The 16,325-nt window shown below is 40.0% G+C and overlaps 1 protein-coding gene across 15 annotated transcripts in view; it reads right to left on the reverse strand.

Annotated features, from left to right (window-relative positions):
* The window catches only part of ALPK1 (alpha kinase 1), a 119,238-nt gene that overhangs the window by 43,908 nt on the left and 59,005 nt on the right, over positions 1 to 16,325 (reverse strand). For 6 of the 15 annotated variants that reach the window (XM_074342170.1, XM_074342144.1, XM_074342113.1 and 3 more), the window contains 2 exons: positions 11,463 to 11,694; positions 7,012 to 7,166 (listed from right to left, as the gene is read on the reverse strand). In XM_074342170.1, the coding sequence (XP_074198271.1) occupies positions 7,012 to 7,166; positions 11,463 to 11,583 (276 nt within the window). In that variant the 5' untranslated portion in view covers positions 11,584 to 11,694. Of the gene's footprint in view, positions 1 to 7,011; positions 7,167 to 11,462; positions 11,695 to 15,080; positions 15,137 to 16,325 lie in introns of those variants that run through there. The other 9 variants (XM_074342121.1, XM_074342190.1, XM_074342182.1 and 6 more) reach the window with 4 other exon arrangements.

Consider the following 16,325-nt stretch of genomic DNA (forward strand, 5'->3'; position numbering starts at 1 on the left):
CCACTCGGTATGTTAGTTTCCTATGGCAGCCACGCAAAGTACCACAAATGAGTGGCTTAAAACATAGAGATGTATTGTTTCAAAGTTCTGGAAGCTGGAAGTCTGAAATCAAAGTGTCACAGAGTCATGCTCTCTCTAAGGTTCCGTGCCTTTCTCTTAGCTTCTGGTATTGTCAGAAATCTTTGCATTCCTTGTCCTATAGCTGCATAATTCGTCTCTGCCTCTGTCATGACATGGCATTCTCCCTGTGCCTTTGTCTTCACATGGCCACCTTCTTATAAGGACACCCGTCAGACTGGATTAAGGGCTCACCCTACTCCAGAATGACCTCATCTTAACTAATTACCTCTGCAATGTCCCTATCTTCAAATAAAGTCATATTCTGAGGCACTGAGGATTAGGACTCCAATATATTTTGGTGGAGGACAAGTCAACCCACAACATTTGGTAAAACTGTGATAACCCTCAAATTTTAATGCCTTTAACAACAAAGTTTTTGTTGTTCATATTTCACATTGGGTACTGTTTGGCTTCAACTCTGAAACTCTGCTCCAGGTACATTGCCCTTTCTAGGATCCAGGCTGAGGAAAGCCCCTTTCTTGTTCATGAGGCAAAGGAAAGTTTCATTTGGGGATGTTTTCAATTGCTGAACTACACAATGGTTTATAAAGCTTCTGCTTGGGACTGACGTATGTCACTTCTAATCACGTTTCACTGGTAAGTCAGGTCATATGGTCAAGTCTATAGGAATAAGAAGAATATGTATTGAGTACCTGCCACATATTAGCTGGTCAATAAATGGGAGGAACCATTCCAACAAGCAGGTTTTTGACAAAGGGTTGCCCTATCTCTTCACTTTGGTAATTTTTCCAAAACAGGAACTAGGTCTTCTATTTCTTTTGCATTTTTCTCAGTGCTCTATATAAAATGCCTGGCACATGCTAACATTCAGTAAAGTTTTGCTGAATGAATGAATAAATATACAGTTTGCATTCACTTTGCTTTTGTATCCTGACAAAAAAGATTTCAGTTATTAAAGCCCTAAAGCACATAGTTAAAGATGAAAACCTCATTTGAGAAAATCAGTTGCTGAACAAATCATAATTTCAAAAGCATGTTTTACTGCTTTTAAATTCTCTATTACTAATATGAAAACTGGTACCTGAGATATATTGTTTTTAAATTAGTTTTTAAGGACATCTTTTTGCCTAGAGCCTATTCATGGAGGAAATTTTATTGTTCCCAGGATAGCATCTCAACCTCTTATCTAGTCCTCACACACTGTATCTTTTCTTTTTTAATTGAAGTAGTTGATTTACTAGGCTGTGTTAGTTTCTGGTGTACAGCATAGTGATTCAGCTATATATATGTATTTTTTTTCATATTCATTTTTATTATAGGTTATTACAAGCTACTGAATATAGTTCCTTGTGCTATACAGTAGGACCTTGTTGTTTATCTACTTTATATATAGTAGTTTGTGTCTGTAAATCCCAAACTCCTAATTTATTGCTCCCCCTCCTTCTCCTTTGGTAATGATAAGTTTGTTCTCTATGTCTATGAGGCTGTTTCTGTTTCATAAATAAATGTTCATTTGTGTCATTTTTTTTAGATTCCACATATAAGTGATATCATATGATATTTATCTTTCTCTGAATGACTTATTTTACTTAGTATGATAATCTCTAGGTCCATCGAAGTTGATGCAGATAGCATTATTTCATTCTTTTTTATGCCTAAGTAGTATTCCATTGTGTATGCATATATACCACATCTTCTTTACCCAATCATCTACCGATGGACAATTAGGTTGCTTCCATGTCTTGGCTATTGTAAATGGTGCTGCTATGGACATTAGGGTGCATGTATCTTTTCAAATTAGAATTTTCTTTAGCTATATGCTTGGGAGTGGGATTGCTTGATCATATGGTAACTCTATTTTTAGTTTTTTAAGGAACCTCCCTAGTGGCTGCACCAATTTACATTCCCACCAATGTTGTAGAAGGATTCCTTTTTCTCCACACCCTCTCTGGCATTTTTTGTCTGTGAACATTTTAATGATGGCTATTCTGACTGGTGCTCATACACAGTATCTTTCTTCAACTTGAAATCTCATTTCCTAATAAATTCACACTTTATCTTTTGCTAAAGACCCTTTCTACCTCTCTGTTCCCAGGTCACTCATACTAGACATTTAAAAAAGCCCTGTAATCTTATAATGAGCAATTCTTATATATTTATTCATGTTTATTTATGTTTTAATTCTTGACTTTTTAACATTCAGGTAGTTCAAAAATAAAAATATCAACAAGTTAAAGGCACCTAGATTATCTAAAGAGACATATTAGAAAAAATAGTCTGAAAGCTAAATTTATCCAACTCTATTCATCCACAAATGCTTTTTAAACCGTATTAGCCTAAGAAATCAACTATTGATTTATTTTTGGTCTCTCTTCAAACCACTGCAAGGTAGCACAGATATTTCCAAAAAAGGTTTGTTGAATAAAGTTTATCAGGTTACCCATTTTCATGGTTGTAAAAGTTTAAAAGGAAATGGAAAAAATACCCTCATTCTGAGCCTGCTTCATCTCCATGTACTGCAGTTAGCCACACTGTAAAGAGTACAATGTATCTCCTTACGGAGGCACTACACTAAATTCTGGTTCCCTACCCCCGACAGAAATGTTGTGGGCTGGGGAGTGGCCAGTCCACCCCAGCATCAGGACCCCCAAATCTGCAGGGAATGCTCAAAACCAGGGTCTATGAAACCATTCTTGGCCTTGCAACCCAGTCTGCTCGCAACTGCTACTGACATGCAAATCCAAACATGCTCTTTATCTCCCTTTCAAAAGTCCTCTTTTCGTATTTTCTTTTAATCATGTAGCAACTGTCCTTTTCAGAAGTGGGAAAGTTACTGAAGAAATCACAGAAGTTGGCAATCACATTGAGGCCGGTGCCTACATTCCCTGGCATCCCACAAGTGAGGATGGTTTGACTCGTTAGAACCCTACTGTGCCTGCCTCAAACCACGCTAAACAGAAGCTAACGCTAAATGCCTTCAATACTTTTTGAAAAAATCCATCAAAGGTTTTGCTGAATGATATTTATAAGGGCCTTACTGTTCTCTTTCAAAAACTGAAATGCCCTTCTCCGACACTTGAAAAAAATTGCTTGCGCTTTTCATCCTTCCCTCTCAGAGTGTAAACATTGTTTTGAGTGAAAGGAGGTGAAGGAGCACTTACTTTCCCTTGAAATTTTATTTTTAAATAAGAGAGGGAGAAAATCCTTTTTCTGACTAATACTAATAATACAGGTCACAGTGTCAGGCGATATACAATTAAATGGAAAACAAAACACATTCCCCCTCTTTTTCCCACAGTACAATGGCGCTGGAATATAAATTACCGATGAAGATGAAATAATACTTCAAAGCTTGTAGGGCAGGGCAGGGCAGTGTTTATAAAGTATTTTCTATGGCATGATGAGACATTAAAGATGATGGTAACCCATGGACTTGGGGGTGTTACTGAATAGTCTAAAACTAGCATGAGGTTGGATTTTAGGTCCTTGTAGCCTGTGACCCTGTGATATGCTTTGTTTCGCAAGGGCAGCTGCAGTTATCAACAGATGTTTCAGCAATAAATAATTGGTATCATCTCGGAAAAGACCCATCTACCTGGGGAGAGGGCATAATACCAAAAACACTGCCCAGCTATTACAGCCACATTAATCTCCCATCTCTCCAGGTTTCTTGGGGAGCGTACTGCAGGTGTTTTTTCTGGGAGAGAGCGGACAAACTCTCTCAAGTCAGCAAGCTTTGTGTGGAATGTAAAGGAGGTTGGCCCCTGCCATAAATTTCTGTCTGTGGCCACACACCAAAGGAGAAAAGATCGGGGGTGGGGAGTGTTGGGGGGGATGGGGAAGGAGGAGAGGGGAGGAGTGGAGAGGGAGGAAACGGGGGAGGCTGTGGAGAACAGAAAGCAAAGCACAAAGCACAGATGATTTTTCTTGGTTAAGCCTAAGAGAGTAATTAAAAATGACTCTTAATTTTTACCAAATCAGGCACTCAGCACAATTCTATGCTTAACTTTGCTCTAATAGTGGAATTTACTTAAAGACAGTGTTTACACTCCAAGTGCAATGATAATTTTTTAAATGGAGGGGAAACTTTTTATGGGAAGGATTCATTTCAAGATAAAACAAATCATAGAAATTTAGGTCCATGAAAAAAAACTGTAAGAAGAGATAAGGGAAAAGACAAACTCAGCAGCCTTTAACTATTTTTTATGTGGGAACAGAATCTCACAGTTGATGATTAAAACATGGCCATTCAGCTTCAGGAAAGTATAATATTGAAACCAGTGTATAATGGGACAAAAACAAATCATGGAATTTCCTCAAGGTACTTTGGACAAGCTAAGGTATTACAAGGAACATGAGTTCACAGGGCACTATGGTTCTCCGTGTTTACAAAACAGAGTGGTTTAGCAATTGTGCACTTGGGGTCTGACACAATAGGAAAGCATTCTAAGAGTCTTTAGGAGGTGTGGTTGCTTAATTTATAGCTTGCTGGGTAAGCTAAAGAAAATGATGCCCAGAGTTCAAAAAGCTCCCAGGTTAAACACATTAGGGGCTTAAAGCAGTCTAATGGATGGATTCTTAGAGCTGAGTAATCTTGGGAGCTGGGCACAAATTTCTTAAATTCTCTGTGCCTCTATTTCCCCCTAATTGTGACTCCTGTGCATTATAGAAGGAACAATGAATGGCCTCCTGAAACAGTCTAACAAACTATGAACAGTTTGTCTCTCAACTCACATTAACTCCCAAACACAGCAAGACTTGGAGTTTTTAAAACACCATTTTCACCTTTTCAGCCAGTATCACTATCGTCTTTGAATGCAGTGAAGGGGATCTGGTGATTAGGGGGTGGAATCAAAGGAGTAAAACTCTGGTTATAGGGATGGGCTGCATCTCCGTATCTCAGCCTGCGTTGGAAATTCAGAGGAACTTTCTAAGCCCCAAAGGTCAAAGCAGAGGTCACCCCCTCTGTGAAGCTATCCTGCTCTCATCTTCCTTGGACGCTATATAAAGTTCTTACATGCCACTGGCCGAACATCACAGGGCTTTCCAAGCACTTCTCCACTCCTACCCTTGTTCATGCTCTCTGCCTTTCCCCATCAATCTCACCCTCCTCTTTTACAGCAGTGGTTCTCAAACTCTAACACGCATCAGAATTGTCTGGAGGGCTGCGTAATGCTGACTCCTAGACCCTCAGCCTCAGAGTTCTTGATCTGGTAAAACTAGCGTAGGGCTTAGGAATCTGAATTTCCAACAAGTTTCCAGGTAGTGCCAGTGCTGTTGTTGGGAGAGCTGACTTAAGCACCACTGTTTTAGAGCTGCACTGTCCAATAAAATAGTAGCCCTAGTCACATGTGGCTCTTTGTACAGAAGTTCATTTTAAAAATTAGATAAAACTAAAAATTCAGTTCTTCAATCATTCTGGTCACATTTCAGGTCCTCAAGAGCCACATGTGGCCAGGGCCTAACGTACTGAGATGTAGAACATTAAAGCTCTAGTGGAAGCCTACCGCTCACGTTGGAGTGAGCAAGTCTCACAGCTTCTCCCTGTGCTTTCAAGGTCAGCCCCGGGGGCTTCCTGGGGGAGAGACTGGAATGGGATGGAGGAAAGGGCATGAGTCACAGCCCTGTCACTCACTTGTCTGTTGCCCTGGGCGAGTTAATCTCCCTGCACCTTAATTTCCTCACCTGCAAAATGGGGATGATAACAGTAATAATCACTGGAGCACTATTTTGAGAATTAAATGAGATGCCGCATGTGCAAGCATTCTGTAAACCCTAGCGTGTTATACACATTATAGTTTTTGGTCCATTCCACTCTCCACTAATAATAAGCACACTTATTTAAAACCCCTGGCTCACCACTGGATTTGTTTTTCTTCTTTGCCTGTTGTCCTTAGTCTGCTTAACCCAGTCTGCTTATTTTCTTGCAGGGTTGGTGGGGAAGGAGGGGTGGTGGTTACTGTTTCTATTAAGTCTCCAATGATGCTGTTATGTGTGCATAGATCAGGTGGTCTTCCCTGGATTTTTGTTTTGATAGACAAAGACTAAGTCTATATGTTTATTTTGGGGATGATCCCAAAACACATTCCCATGTAAACTGATAAAAGAAAATTCTTAGGATACTGTGATTGCTTGTAATGCCTGGTCTCCAGACAAATGTATATATTTTAGATGAGAAAAAAAAACACAAGCTGATAGACTCTCTTCTTTGCTAATCATCTAAGAGAACGTGGGGGGGGGGGGAATGCTACCAAAAAGGAAAATGGCACTCCTAGTAGCACCCCCAGAACTTAAGCCTGAAATCTGAGCTCAGATCTGAGTTCATGTGTTATTCTTGAGGCTCTCTCCTATCTGGAGTGGAGGTACCCATTCGATTAATTTCCAATACAAGAGTTGAGGAATAAGCCAACTCATGTCAATGACTTTGACTTGATACTTTCTAAGCAGCCTGAATCACAGTGAGATAAAGGAACAAACAGGATTCTAGGCAGGGCTCAGGGAAGGGACATGTCAGACTCCAATAACTTAGACAGAGAGTCACATTGATGTAATAGTGGTGAATTAATTTTTTTAATCTGCCTCACTTTAAGAAAGTAGCATGTCAAAAGAAAAATGCTATAAGGCAGGGTGGAATCAAAACTACTGCTTCTGGCCCACCAAAGATATGCAAATATTTCAGCATGACAGGTTCTCATTGGGCCCACTGACCACCCTTCTTCACTTTTGCTTGATTTGGTTTTCCAACAGAGGGTCTTACGGGCAAGCGGAGCTTTCCTAAAAGCTTTTCCCCCCACATTACTCAGTCTGGCAGAGCTGGCCATAAAGGTAATGGCTGTCTATGCTTCAGAGAAATTTAATCTATTAGACCACTTAGAGGCTAAATGCCTCACTTAGGGGTGTCAGAGGAACAGGTGGTGTGGCTCTTCCTACCAGTAACTGCTGCAACCCGGCGCCAATCACATCCTGCAGATTTGTTTTGTCCTCTGGGCCCACGGCTTGTTTGTACTGCCACTTTTCAGGCACGAAGGGCCACTTCATTTCCTTTGCCTCCTGGATCAGGGTTCTTAACTCCCTGGGGAGTGAAGCTGAAAAGGTCAGAGTTCAGGTAAGGAAATTGCAGTCAAAGAAAAGGCTGTTGAGTTACCAATGTTATGATGAAGCACCTCAGTGGCAAACTTTTTTCCCCCCTACCTCTTGCTGGCTGGTCTGAGAGCAAAAAGCTATCTGTCAGGGGTGGCCCTGCACTACTTTGCCCTACAGGTAAATTGGGGTAGTCAGGCATTAAGGAAGGTTTTTAGCAGGAAGTAAAGCACTTCAGTGACTATCTCTGCATGAAGAATCAGAGAAAGGAATGAAGGAAATATTCTCCCTGTAAAATGAGAAAGGGACTGAGGTGGAATGGCATTTGGGGCTTGTGGCAGCTGGTAATGCAGAGAATCAATTTGTACAAATTCTTATTTACTTCTCTAAGACATCACCTCACCTCTGACTTTCACTGTGGACTACATTTGAATATAGACAATGAATATAAAAACCCCACATCAATTTATTATGAAATGGCCTTGTTTCACAGTAGGAGATACAGTTAATCTCCTAATGGACACCAAACCTAATTATAGTTGTCAACAGTCTCCTACCCAAACTTAGGAAACCCCAAAAGCTCTGGAAACTAGAAGGTTTTTTCTTAAGCTTGACACCCAAACCAGACTTGAATTGACTAAAGGCTATTTATAATCTTGTTTATCCTGCTTGGTGAGATTAGTCAGAGTTTTGCTCTAAAAATTTTAATCTTTGATTGTAGATGCTGCCCCCAGCTTCCGCTGGAGTGCTAATAAACAGATAGTATATGCACCACACTACTCTTTCTAATATTTGAAAAAATCCTGAATTCTGAAGCACATGTGACCCCTACGTCTGTGAATAAGGGGTCACAGACCTGTATGTATGACTGCCAGCTATAAATCTCTAGGTGCTTGGTTTGCAGACATCTCAGACTCAACACATCTAAAACTGAACTCATCACCTTTTCTCTATATATGTGTTTCTCTCTCTATGTTCTATTTTGATAAATGCTACTACCATTCACTGAGTCACCCAAGTCGGAAACCCAGAAGTTTTTCTCCCTCGTCCTCACCGAATCTAACTAGTTATCAAATTCTGTGAATCCTAAGATGAATCTTCTCCTTTTAATTATCAGTAATTCTTGTTTGAATCATTGTTTCCTATCTTGCCCCATCCACTTCATCTTCTGCATTGTTGATCCCCAGTTTGCTAAAAACAAGATGGACCAGGCCATTGCTCTACACAAAATTCTTTGCTCCTTTTGCACATCCTGTCCTCCCTGTTTGCACTGCCCTCCCTCCATTGCTTCATGGCCAAGTTCAGGCCCACTGACTTCATTTCAGCATTCGATGCAAACTCTGCCACTTCTCATCAGCCTGCCATGATCTCCCAGTGAATTGAGATGCCCCTTGTAAGTGCTCTCAAACCCACAGGTGCCTGCTCCTTTCAGTGTTCACGCCACTGCTCTCTAGCCACATCTGCCCTCTCATTGTGCTGTGGACTGCCAGTTCCCTGAAGACAGGCATCATGTCTTACCACTTCTGTAAAACACACAATGATATTAAAAGAAGGATCAGTCTTATGTTTACATGAGACATGCTAAATAGGACAAAAGAGGTGTGACAGAAAGAGTAGAAAAAGAAGAGAAGGAAGGAAATGTAAATCTGTCTTGGTTCCTAATGCCTTTTTATGTCCTTGCCACCAACTGGACAAACGTAAAAAAGTCTCCCAATGGGGAAGGACTGCTTGGCATTGAGAGGCTAATGCATGGGCCATGCCAGTGAATGATCTGAACTGACGACTAAGGATGACTTACAAATATCACACTGAAAACACTGCCCCACTCTCATCCACCACCCCATTCAGCAACCCAGAACTCCTGTCCACCCACTGTATGACAACACCGCCCCAACAAAGGCACAACCACGGGGTTGGAGACCTACGTGGTCACAATCTCCTCCTACCACCATTGACATAATTTTGACCTCTGAAAACATTTCCAATATATATGTAGAGAAAACTTCTGAAATGATATTTCTAAATAGTCACAAATAGGATGACTATTCAGTTCTGTTTGCTTAGGGCAGTCTTATGTAGTCATAGTGTACTTATCAACAGCACTCTTCTTCACTTTCAGAAGTAGTCCAGCGTGACTGATAAATTATTTGGACACTCTGTCCATGAGTGTCAAGCTCAGGAATCAAAGGAGTAGTTAAATGAGAAGAGAAATGTGACTTCTGGTTTCAGAGAATTTCTTTATGTTTTGGCACTGAAAAGCTTTAAATATTTTCAAAATTTCTTCATGATGATGGAGAAAAATCTGTATTTTACACAACATTTTTGCCTCTTTGTACCACCCTTTTCCTACAGATCATGCCACAGCGTGGGAAGTCCTGAAATGTAAGATGCATCTGAAATACGTTTTAAAAATGTATCTCTGTTTAGATTTCAGTTCCTTCTCTATCTCGTCTCAGGGGAGTTGCTTGGGCTAGTCACCCATGCTGACTAGGACAACTTCTGAGGGAAAAGGATGGGGCTGAGAGGAGGAAGGAAAAGGATAAAAACCACAGTGTTCATGTTCGAGTCTGCTGGCTGGCCCTGTCGCCTTAAGTGACCCTGTACTAATGCCTTTCTCTTGGAGAACATGCGGGTGACGACATCGGTGGTGGTGGCGGCCCAACCCGCAAGCTAGAGCTTCTCTGAAACCATCTGCCGAGGGACAGCTCTGCGTTCAGACTGCATCCAGCCTCACCAGTGGCGCTCGAGTGGGCCGTGGCACTCGAGTGGGCCTTGCAGCAGGCAGTGGTGATGGGCAAATGCTGAGTCTGTCAATGGCTGAGCACAGCGTTCCTCCCTAACTGGTTTATAGGATTCAGCCATCTCCAGCAGTCAGCGCCTGATGGAGCAGTAGCCTCCTCCTCCTCTCTGATCACTCACTTCCCAAGCAGCTTACCTGAAGGGCCATGGCTAATGCAGTGATTTTGCAGTTGTGATTTACCTTATCTGGAACTAAACTGATTATTTCTCCTATTCTGTGCTACTTGGGGAGAAAAAGAAAAAGCAAATGCTTCCCAAGTGGGGGCTCAGAGTCTTTACTAGGGAGAACACAAAGCTTAAAGGAATTTAGGCTGAAGAGACAAGGGACACGATGTAGTAAAAGGACAAGAAAAAAACTTCAGGAGAAATAACAGAACACAACACACTGCCCCCGGGGAGAACTAGGACCAGCACTGGAGCGAGCAAGGTCACACACTGATGTATCTGACTAGTAAAGAAGGAAAACACAAACTAAGGTTGTGAAGCAACTAGATATGGGGTATTTTATCTTGAAAAGAGTACGGATGACAGGCTACAAAAAATTAGACTCCTAAAGGCACCTAAATGTTCCCCTGTAAAAATGTATGTGCCTATGTACAAGAAGACAGGGGAAAGACTCTCCCAGAACTTTTCCCCATTACATAATCAACAACAAAAGAGATGGGGACTGTGCATTTTATACAGGAATCTTATTTCTGTAAGGGATAGCAAATCACTAAAAATAGAAAAATATTAAAAGCACATAAAAAGGACACACTGATAGAAATGAAGGAAAATTATTTGAATGCTAAAAAGAAATCTAAGGGAAGAAGGTTGCCTCTCCAAAACTGGCTAAAGAAGAAATGAGAATTGCTTTAACCTTCTAACTTTCTAGACTTTGTGATTGAAAACTTCCCAGTGACTCACCTAAAACTGTCAATGGCACAAGCTATGAATGAGCAAAAAAGCCGAATTCTTACACCCTGATAATGATACATTAAGTATTTATCAGTATTAGTGGATTTATTTTACAAATGGCATGTAAATACAACATGAGAAATATACTGATGATCAAAACAGAGAGATGGGACTGATGAGATGACATATTTGTGGAAACTGTGGAAGTCTGTGGAAACTGATAAAGCACAAAAGCCTAGTTTGAAAAAAAAGTAGGTGCCACCATTCAGAAGTGGCTTCAATTTTTTAATAATTGAAATTTACGTGCACCAGCCCACTTGGACCCTTTGTTCTTCTTGAACTAAACTGTTTCTTGTAGCCTCATGTTTACTGAAGCTTAAAATTAGAACTGACAGCAATTCACTGCAACAAAGTGGGCTTCCTCCCTGGCCCGTCCGCCCGCAGCCCATGTCCCATTCATGCCCTAGAAATCCACTCATTTCTCGGTGGTCATCTGCCAAGAGAAGAAAAATAGGGCAGAGATGAGAACGTGCCGTTCAGACAGGGGAGAGGAGAGCAAACCTGCTGCTCCCCACTCCCCCCAGCGCCTCCCATTGGGATCTCACCTCTGCACTGCTGGTCCTCCCTCTTGTCCTCCTCCGACACATCTGACGCCTCCAACAAGAGCTGGTCCAGCACTTGCTTGCACTCTTGTAGTAGTGCAGCTACAGCTTTTTGATTATTCATGATGATTACCCTCCCTTGATGATGAGTCAAGTGTCCCTGCGTCTACGGTGATCAATTACCTAGGAGAAGACATCGATTCTCAATAAAAGAGCCCCTTCAAGGCTGAGGTACCTGGTGAACAAAAGAGGGGGAAAGATGATTAACTGAAGCATCATCAATTATCTGTAAGACTCAAGCAGGGAGGGATAATAGAGCAAACGCATGAAAATACATGACAGCCCCCGAGGACTTTATTAGGGGAGTGTGTGAAATTACTGCAGGGCCTGCTCTGGATGGGCAGCACCTCGAAGGCATCAGAGAGCAGAAGGGAGAGGGTCCTGCTGCGGACCCCAGTCACCCACAGTGAAGTCAGCGAAGTCACATGGAGCCAAATGAAATGAATATATCCTATGATTTATATATTTTCTGCATACTTCACATCAGTGCCTCTGGATCCCAGCAGCACCACACTTTCTGCCTCTCTGGAAGTCTACAGGAAGCATCTGGCTAACAGTTCTAATATTCAGACAGAAGCACATGGTAATATGAAGTTTACCACTCTCATAATCCACTGCTGATTTCCCCTGTGCAGTATTCCTTATGGTATTTAGCATCATATAATTTGGACCAAAATAGGCAATGACAGATGCCAAATTTAAAGCTCTTCACTGCCAGGCATACTGCCAAATAAAATAGAGAAATGACATCCCAGAAAACCCAATTTCCTAGATCTATCATACGGATGGATCTATTATATGGATGAATGGATCTACTTAGATCCCATTTAACATATATACAGTTGAGAGATTTCTTATGTAAATACGAGTATATTATAATGAACTACTGCAGTATAGGTAATTTCAAGAACATAATAACTCACTGACAGTACAAAAATGCCTGACAAATAATTACCAGAAAGTCACCTGATTAACAAATCTTTCTGTTTGTTTTCCTTCTATTAAAGAATGTACATTGTAAACAAAACAAAGGAAGTTATTCTCTTTCTGAGTTTGCCAGAATAGACAGTGGACCTGCGTCTGGGGACACTCTTGTAGGGAATCTTATCACCAAAGCAAGAGAATCTGAAAAGGATTCAAGTACAACAGACATACGGATGACTCTTCTCCTTCTGTCTCCTAGCAGATCCATGCAACACAATAACTGACTGCTTTAGTAATCATCAAAAATACTAAAGCAGTGAATTATTGTGTTGCCTCCTCGCTTTAAGAAGTTTCTTTTAAATTTGAAATAGTAAGAAAGCATTTTTTTCTATCTTTTTTCTATTTTATGACTTAACAGGAACAGAAAATGAAGGATGAGCTAACTGTGTAATCTAAATTTTGTATTTTTGCATGAAAAATACAAAAAAGCCTGTATACTCTCTATGCACACGCACACGCGCCCATATACACACACATAAGAGATACATGACACAGAACTGCCAAAGCAGTTTCATTAAAACAGTCACATATCTGATGATGAGTAACACAAGAAGGGTTCTTCATACAACATTCCTGTTACCTGAAAGAGCATCCACATAGGGAGTTCATGAAGAATCAGTTACTGGAAGCATTTAAACATAAATACAAATTTAATCCTTTTTCTGTTTAAGATGTTTCTAGAAAGTATTCCTGCATGGATTGGGTTGTTGGATGAAATGATTTTCAATCTCCCTTTTAGCTCAAGTGTTTATAAGTCAATATTTTGCAGTACAAGCTGGCCATTAGCTCGTCTTTCTATGAAAACAACTAAACACTATGGGCTGGTCAGAGAGCTAATTAGTGGACTAGAGTGAAAATGAGGCCGTGGAGCAATGATATTCCATTTCCACCATTCCTTGGAAAAGGGAGATGGTGGTTATAATGGGAAGTTAGTATGGAGGTTGAGAAATGCATCTCGTAGAGAAGAAGGTTAAGAACAAATTTGCTTGGAATGAGTTACAGGTGAGTAGGACACTCACTTTTCTTTAAGTCCTAAATTAAAGCAAGAAGAGGGTTCTCTTTCCAAAGATCTGTTTTTTAAGACTTCATATAGAAGAAGAGGTGTAATAAAATATAAAGAGCTCATGTACAAAGAGATAAAACTATAGCATAATTTTAATAGCACATCACCCTTTTGTCTAAAGGCTTATAGTAATGTTTTATTAGTGCTATATTATCCTCTTAGGGTAGACAGTAGTCTTCCATTTTACTGACAAATTAAGATATAATTTAATTGCTTTGTTTCTGTTTATACTTTAAGCAGAGAGTATGTAGCAAAGAAAAGAACACTTAGAAATAGGAAAACTAGTATACATAATAGTGCTCAGCAACTAATTCCACTTCATTCTCTACCATCAACTACTTGTGAGATCTCGGAGATTAATTTTTCTCATCCATATTTTGAGGAGATCGGTTGGGAGTATTTGTTAAAATCTTTTCAGGTCTTAACTTACATACTCAGCAGCAGTTTAGATAGACCAGGTTGCCTATTGCAAAAGAATATCTGATATTTATTTACAGAAAAATTCCTGGCTCTTTTCAGAATCTGTAAGTACAAAATTTTTATATACACTTTTCTCTGTGGTTAAGAAGTGTTGACTTGAATCTTAAAGGCTGATTACTAAATAAATATCCTTCTTTGCTTTTGTTTCCTCACTTGAAACCCCAATTCCTGATGCACAGGATCATAAATCTCTTCCTTTTGTCTAAGTGCTGTGAAAGAAAGATAAGATACGTGGTTTTGTGAGAGCAAACAACAGGACTTGACCTAATCATTTGGGTAAGGCTAGGGCAGGTCAAGGGGGGCTCCCCTGAAGATGTGATGCCTGACTTAAGCTCTGAAAGAGGAACAGCGTTTAATGAAGTTAAAATGATAGTGAAGAGCCATAATGTAGAAGAAAACAGAGAGCGAATGAAAGAGGTTGGCTGCACTAGAAATAAAAGGAGAAAGTTGATATGAAGTGATGCTCAACAGGTAAGCAGGGACTGTGCAGGGCCGTATGTGCCAGGTAAGGAATTATTTGTTTGCCCAAAGAGTCACAGAAAACTACTAGTAGCAATAGGAACACAACCAAGTTTGCATTTGGGAAAGATCGTTCTGCTTTAACTGTAGTTTGTGTACTGGGGGCAGGGAGGAAGAGGGTGACTGCAGGTAGATCAGTTAGGTACTTATTGCAATAATTCAGGTGAGAGATATCAGGTCTTTGGACCAGAGAGATAGTATCAGAGATATAGAAAATTGGACAGATTTGAGAACTGTTTAGGGAGTGGATGCAGTACTGGTGTTGGATGGATATGAAAGGTCTTAAGTATGAGTTCCAAATTTCTGCCTCTCCATAGCTCAAAACTGAATGGACAATGTTACCATACTTTGAGACAGGGAACATAGATGAGAAAAGGCATAAATACATCTTCTATTTCTAGCAATAAACCTAGTAAGGATGATAAATCATACTGTCCAACAAAAGCAATCAGATTTTAACCAAGAAAGCATGTCTAAAAAAGGAAGAGACTTCCAAGATAATTAATGTTTATTACCTGTTACGAAAGATATTCTTTATATATTTTGAAAGTTATAGCATTTTCCTCTTTCCCTGTAGAATTCAGGAGAGACAATAGGAAGAAAATACTGTAACATGAGAAACACTTTGGAATCCAACCATCTGTCTAGACTTGTATGGTTCATTGTTAGGCATAACAGAGGCTGGAGCCCAGGAAATTTTCCTTCAGGCAACAGTCCCACTGGAAATTTTGGTCAGCTTCATTTATAAAAGAATCATTTTCAATTACAACACATATCAATTTTTGTCCCCCTGAACTATGGCACTCTGTGAGCTATACATTATTTCTAAATTGGAAAAATGATGTTTCTCAATATTTAGTAACCTATGAATTGTTTTTTCTATTTTAATATCCCCCATATATTTTTTTCTTACAAATCAAATAGAAATAGGCCAGAAAAAGCAATCAAGCATGCAAACAGGTATCTCTAGAATAACAGGTACCCCACAAAGTTAGAATCATATACTCTAACGTACACATGCACACATAGCCTAATGGTCATGTATTCATACATTCTGTGTTTGATTTTTGCACATGGATGCTTTAGCTCTGTTGATGACTGAGAATTTAGCTGCGTGGCTGAGTTATAGAATAATTGGCAAGTTGGCCATCATTAAAAATAAGCAAGTCAGTGAATTATTCAAAGCCCCATTTCTTTTGGCATTTGTGTTTGAGCCTTCTTCACTGGACAATCAGTACCTCTTTAGGGGATAAATTAGGGAAAATTAAAGAACTCCAAAGGTATTCCATGGTCTACTGGCTGCCACCTCAATAATAATCCACCAGCCAACTAGTGTGAATCCTTAGGCTTGAAGATGTCGGGAAGCATAAAGAAGTAAAAGAGATGGTCTGTACTCTCAGGGAGCTTAAAATGTAATCAGAGGACTAACATATCAATATATTTAAAATGAACTATACAGAGCATATCACACATGACTGTATTCCAAATGCTCAATTTAAATTATCTTTGTTGGAATTCAATTAATAGTTGGTTAAATTTACAAGCAAGTTTACAGAGCTCATTTAATTCATATGCACATGAATACTTATGCTAACAATACTTTCCATCTACATTCAAAAGTATTTATCATATTGTTTTTAGGAGAAAATGTATTCTGGTATCCAACACAGAATAATCAGAATACACTTCTCTAGTCTGGCTCCAGCAATGACAATGCAGCCTTTCCCAGCATCTCACCCTCTCCTGAGCAACCCCATACA

Source organism: Camelus bactrianus, chromosome 2 (assembly GCF_048773025.1).
Source record: "Camelus bactrianus isolate YW-2024 breed Bactrian camel chromosome 2, ASM4877302v1, whole genome shotgun sequence".
Classification (NCBI taxonomy): domain Eukaryota; kingdom Metazoa; phylum Chordata; class Mammalia; order Artiodactyla; family Camelidae; genus Camelus; species Camelus bactrianus.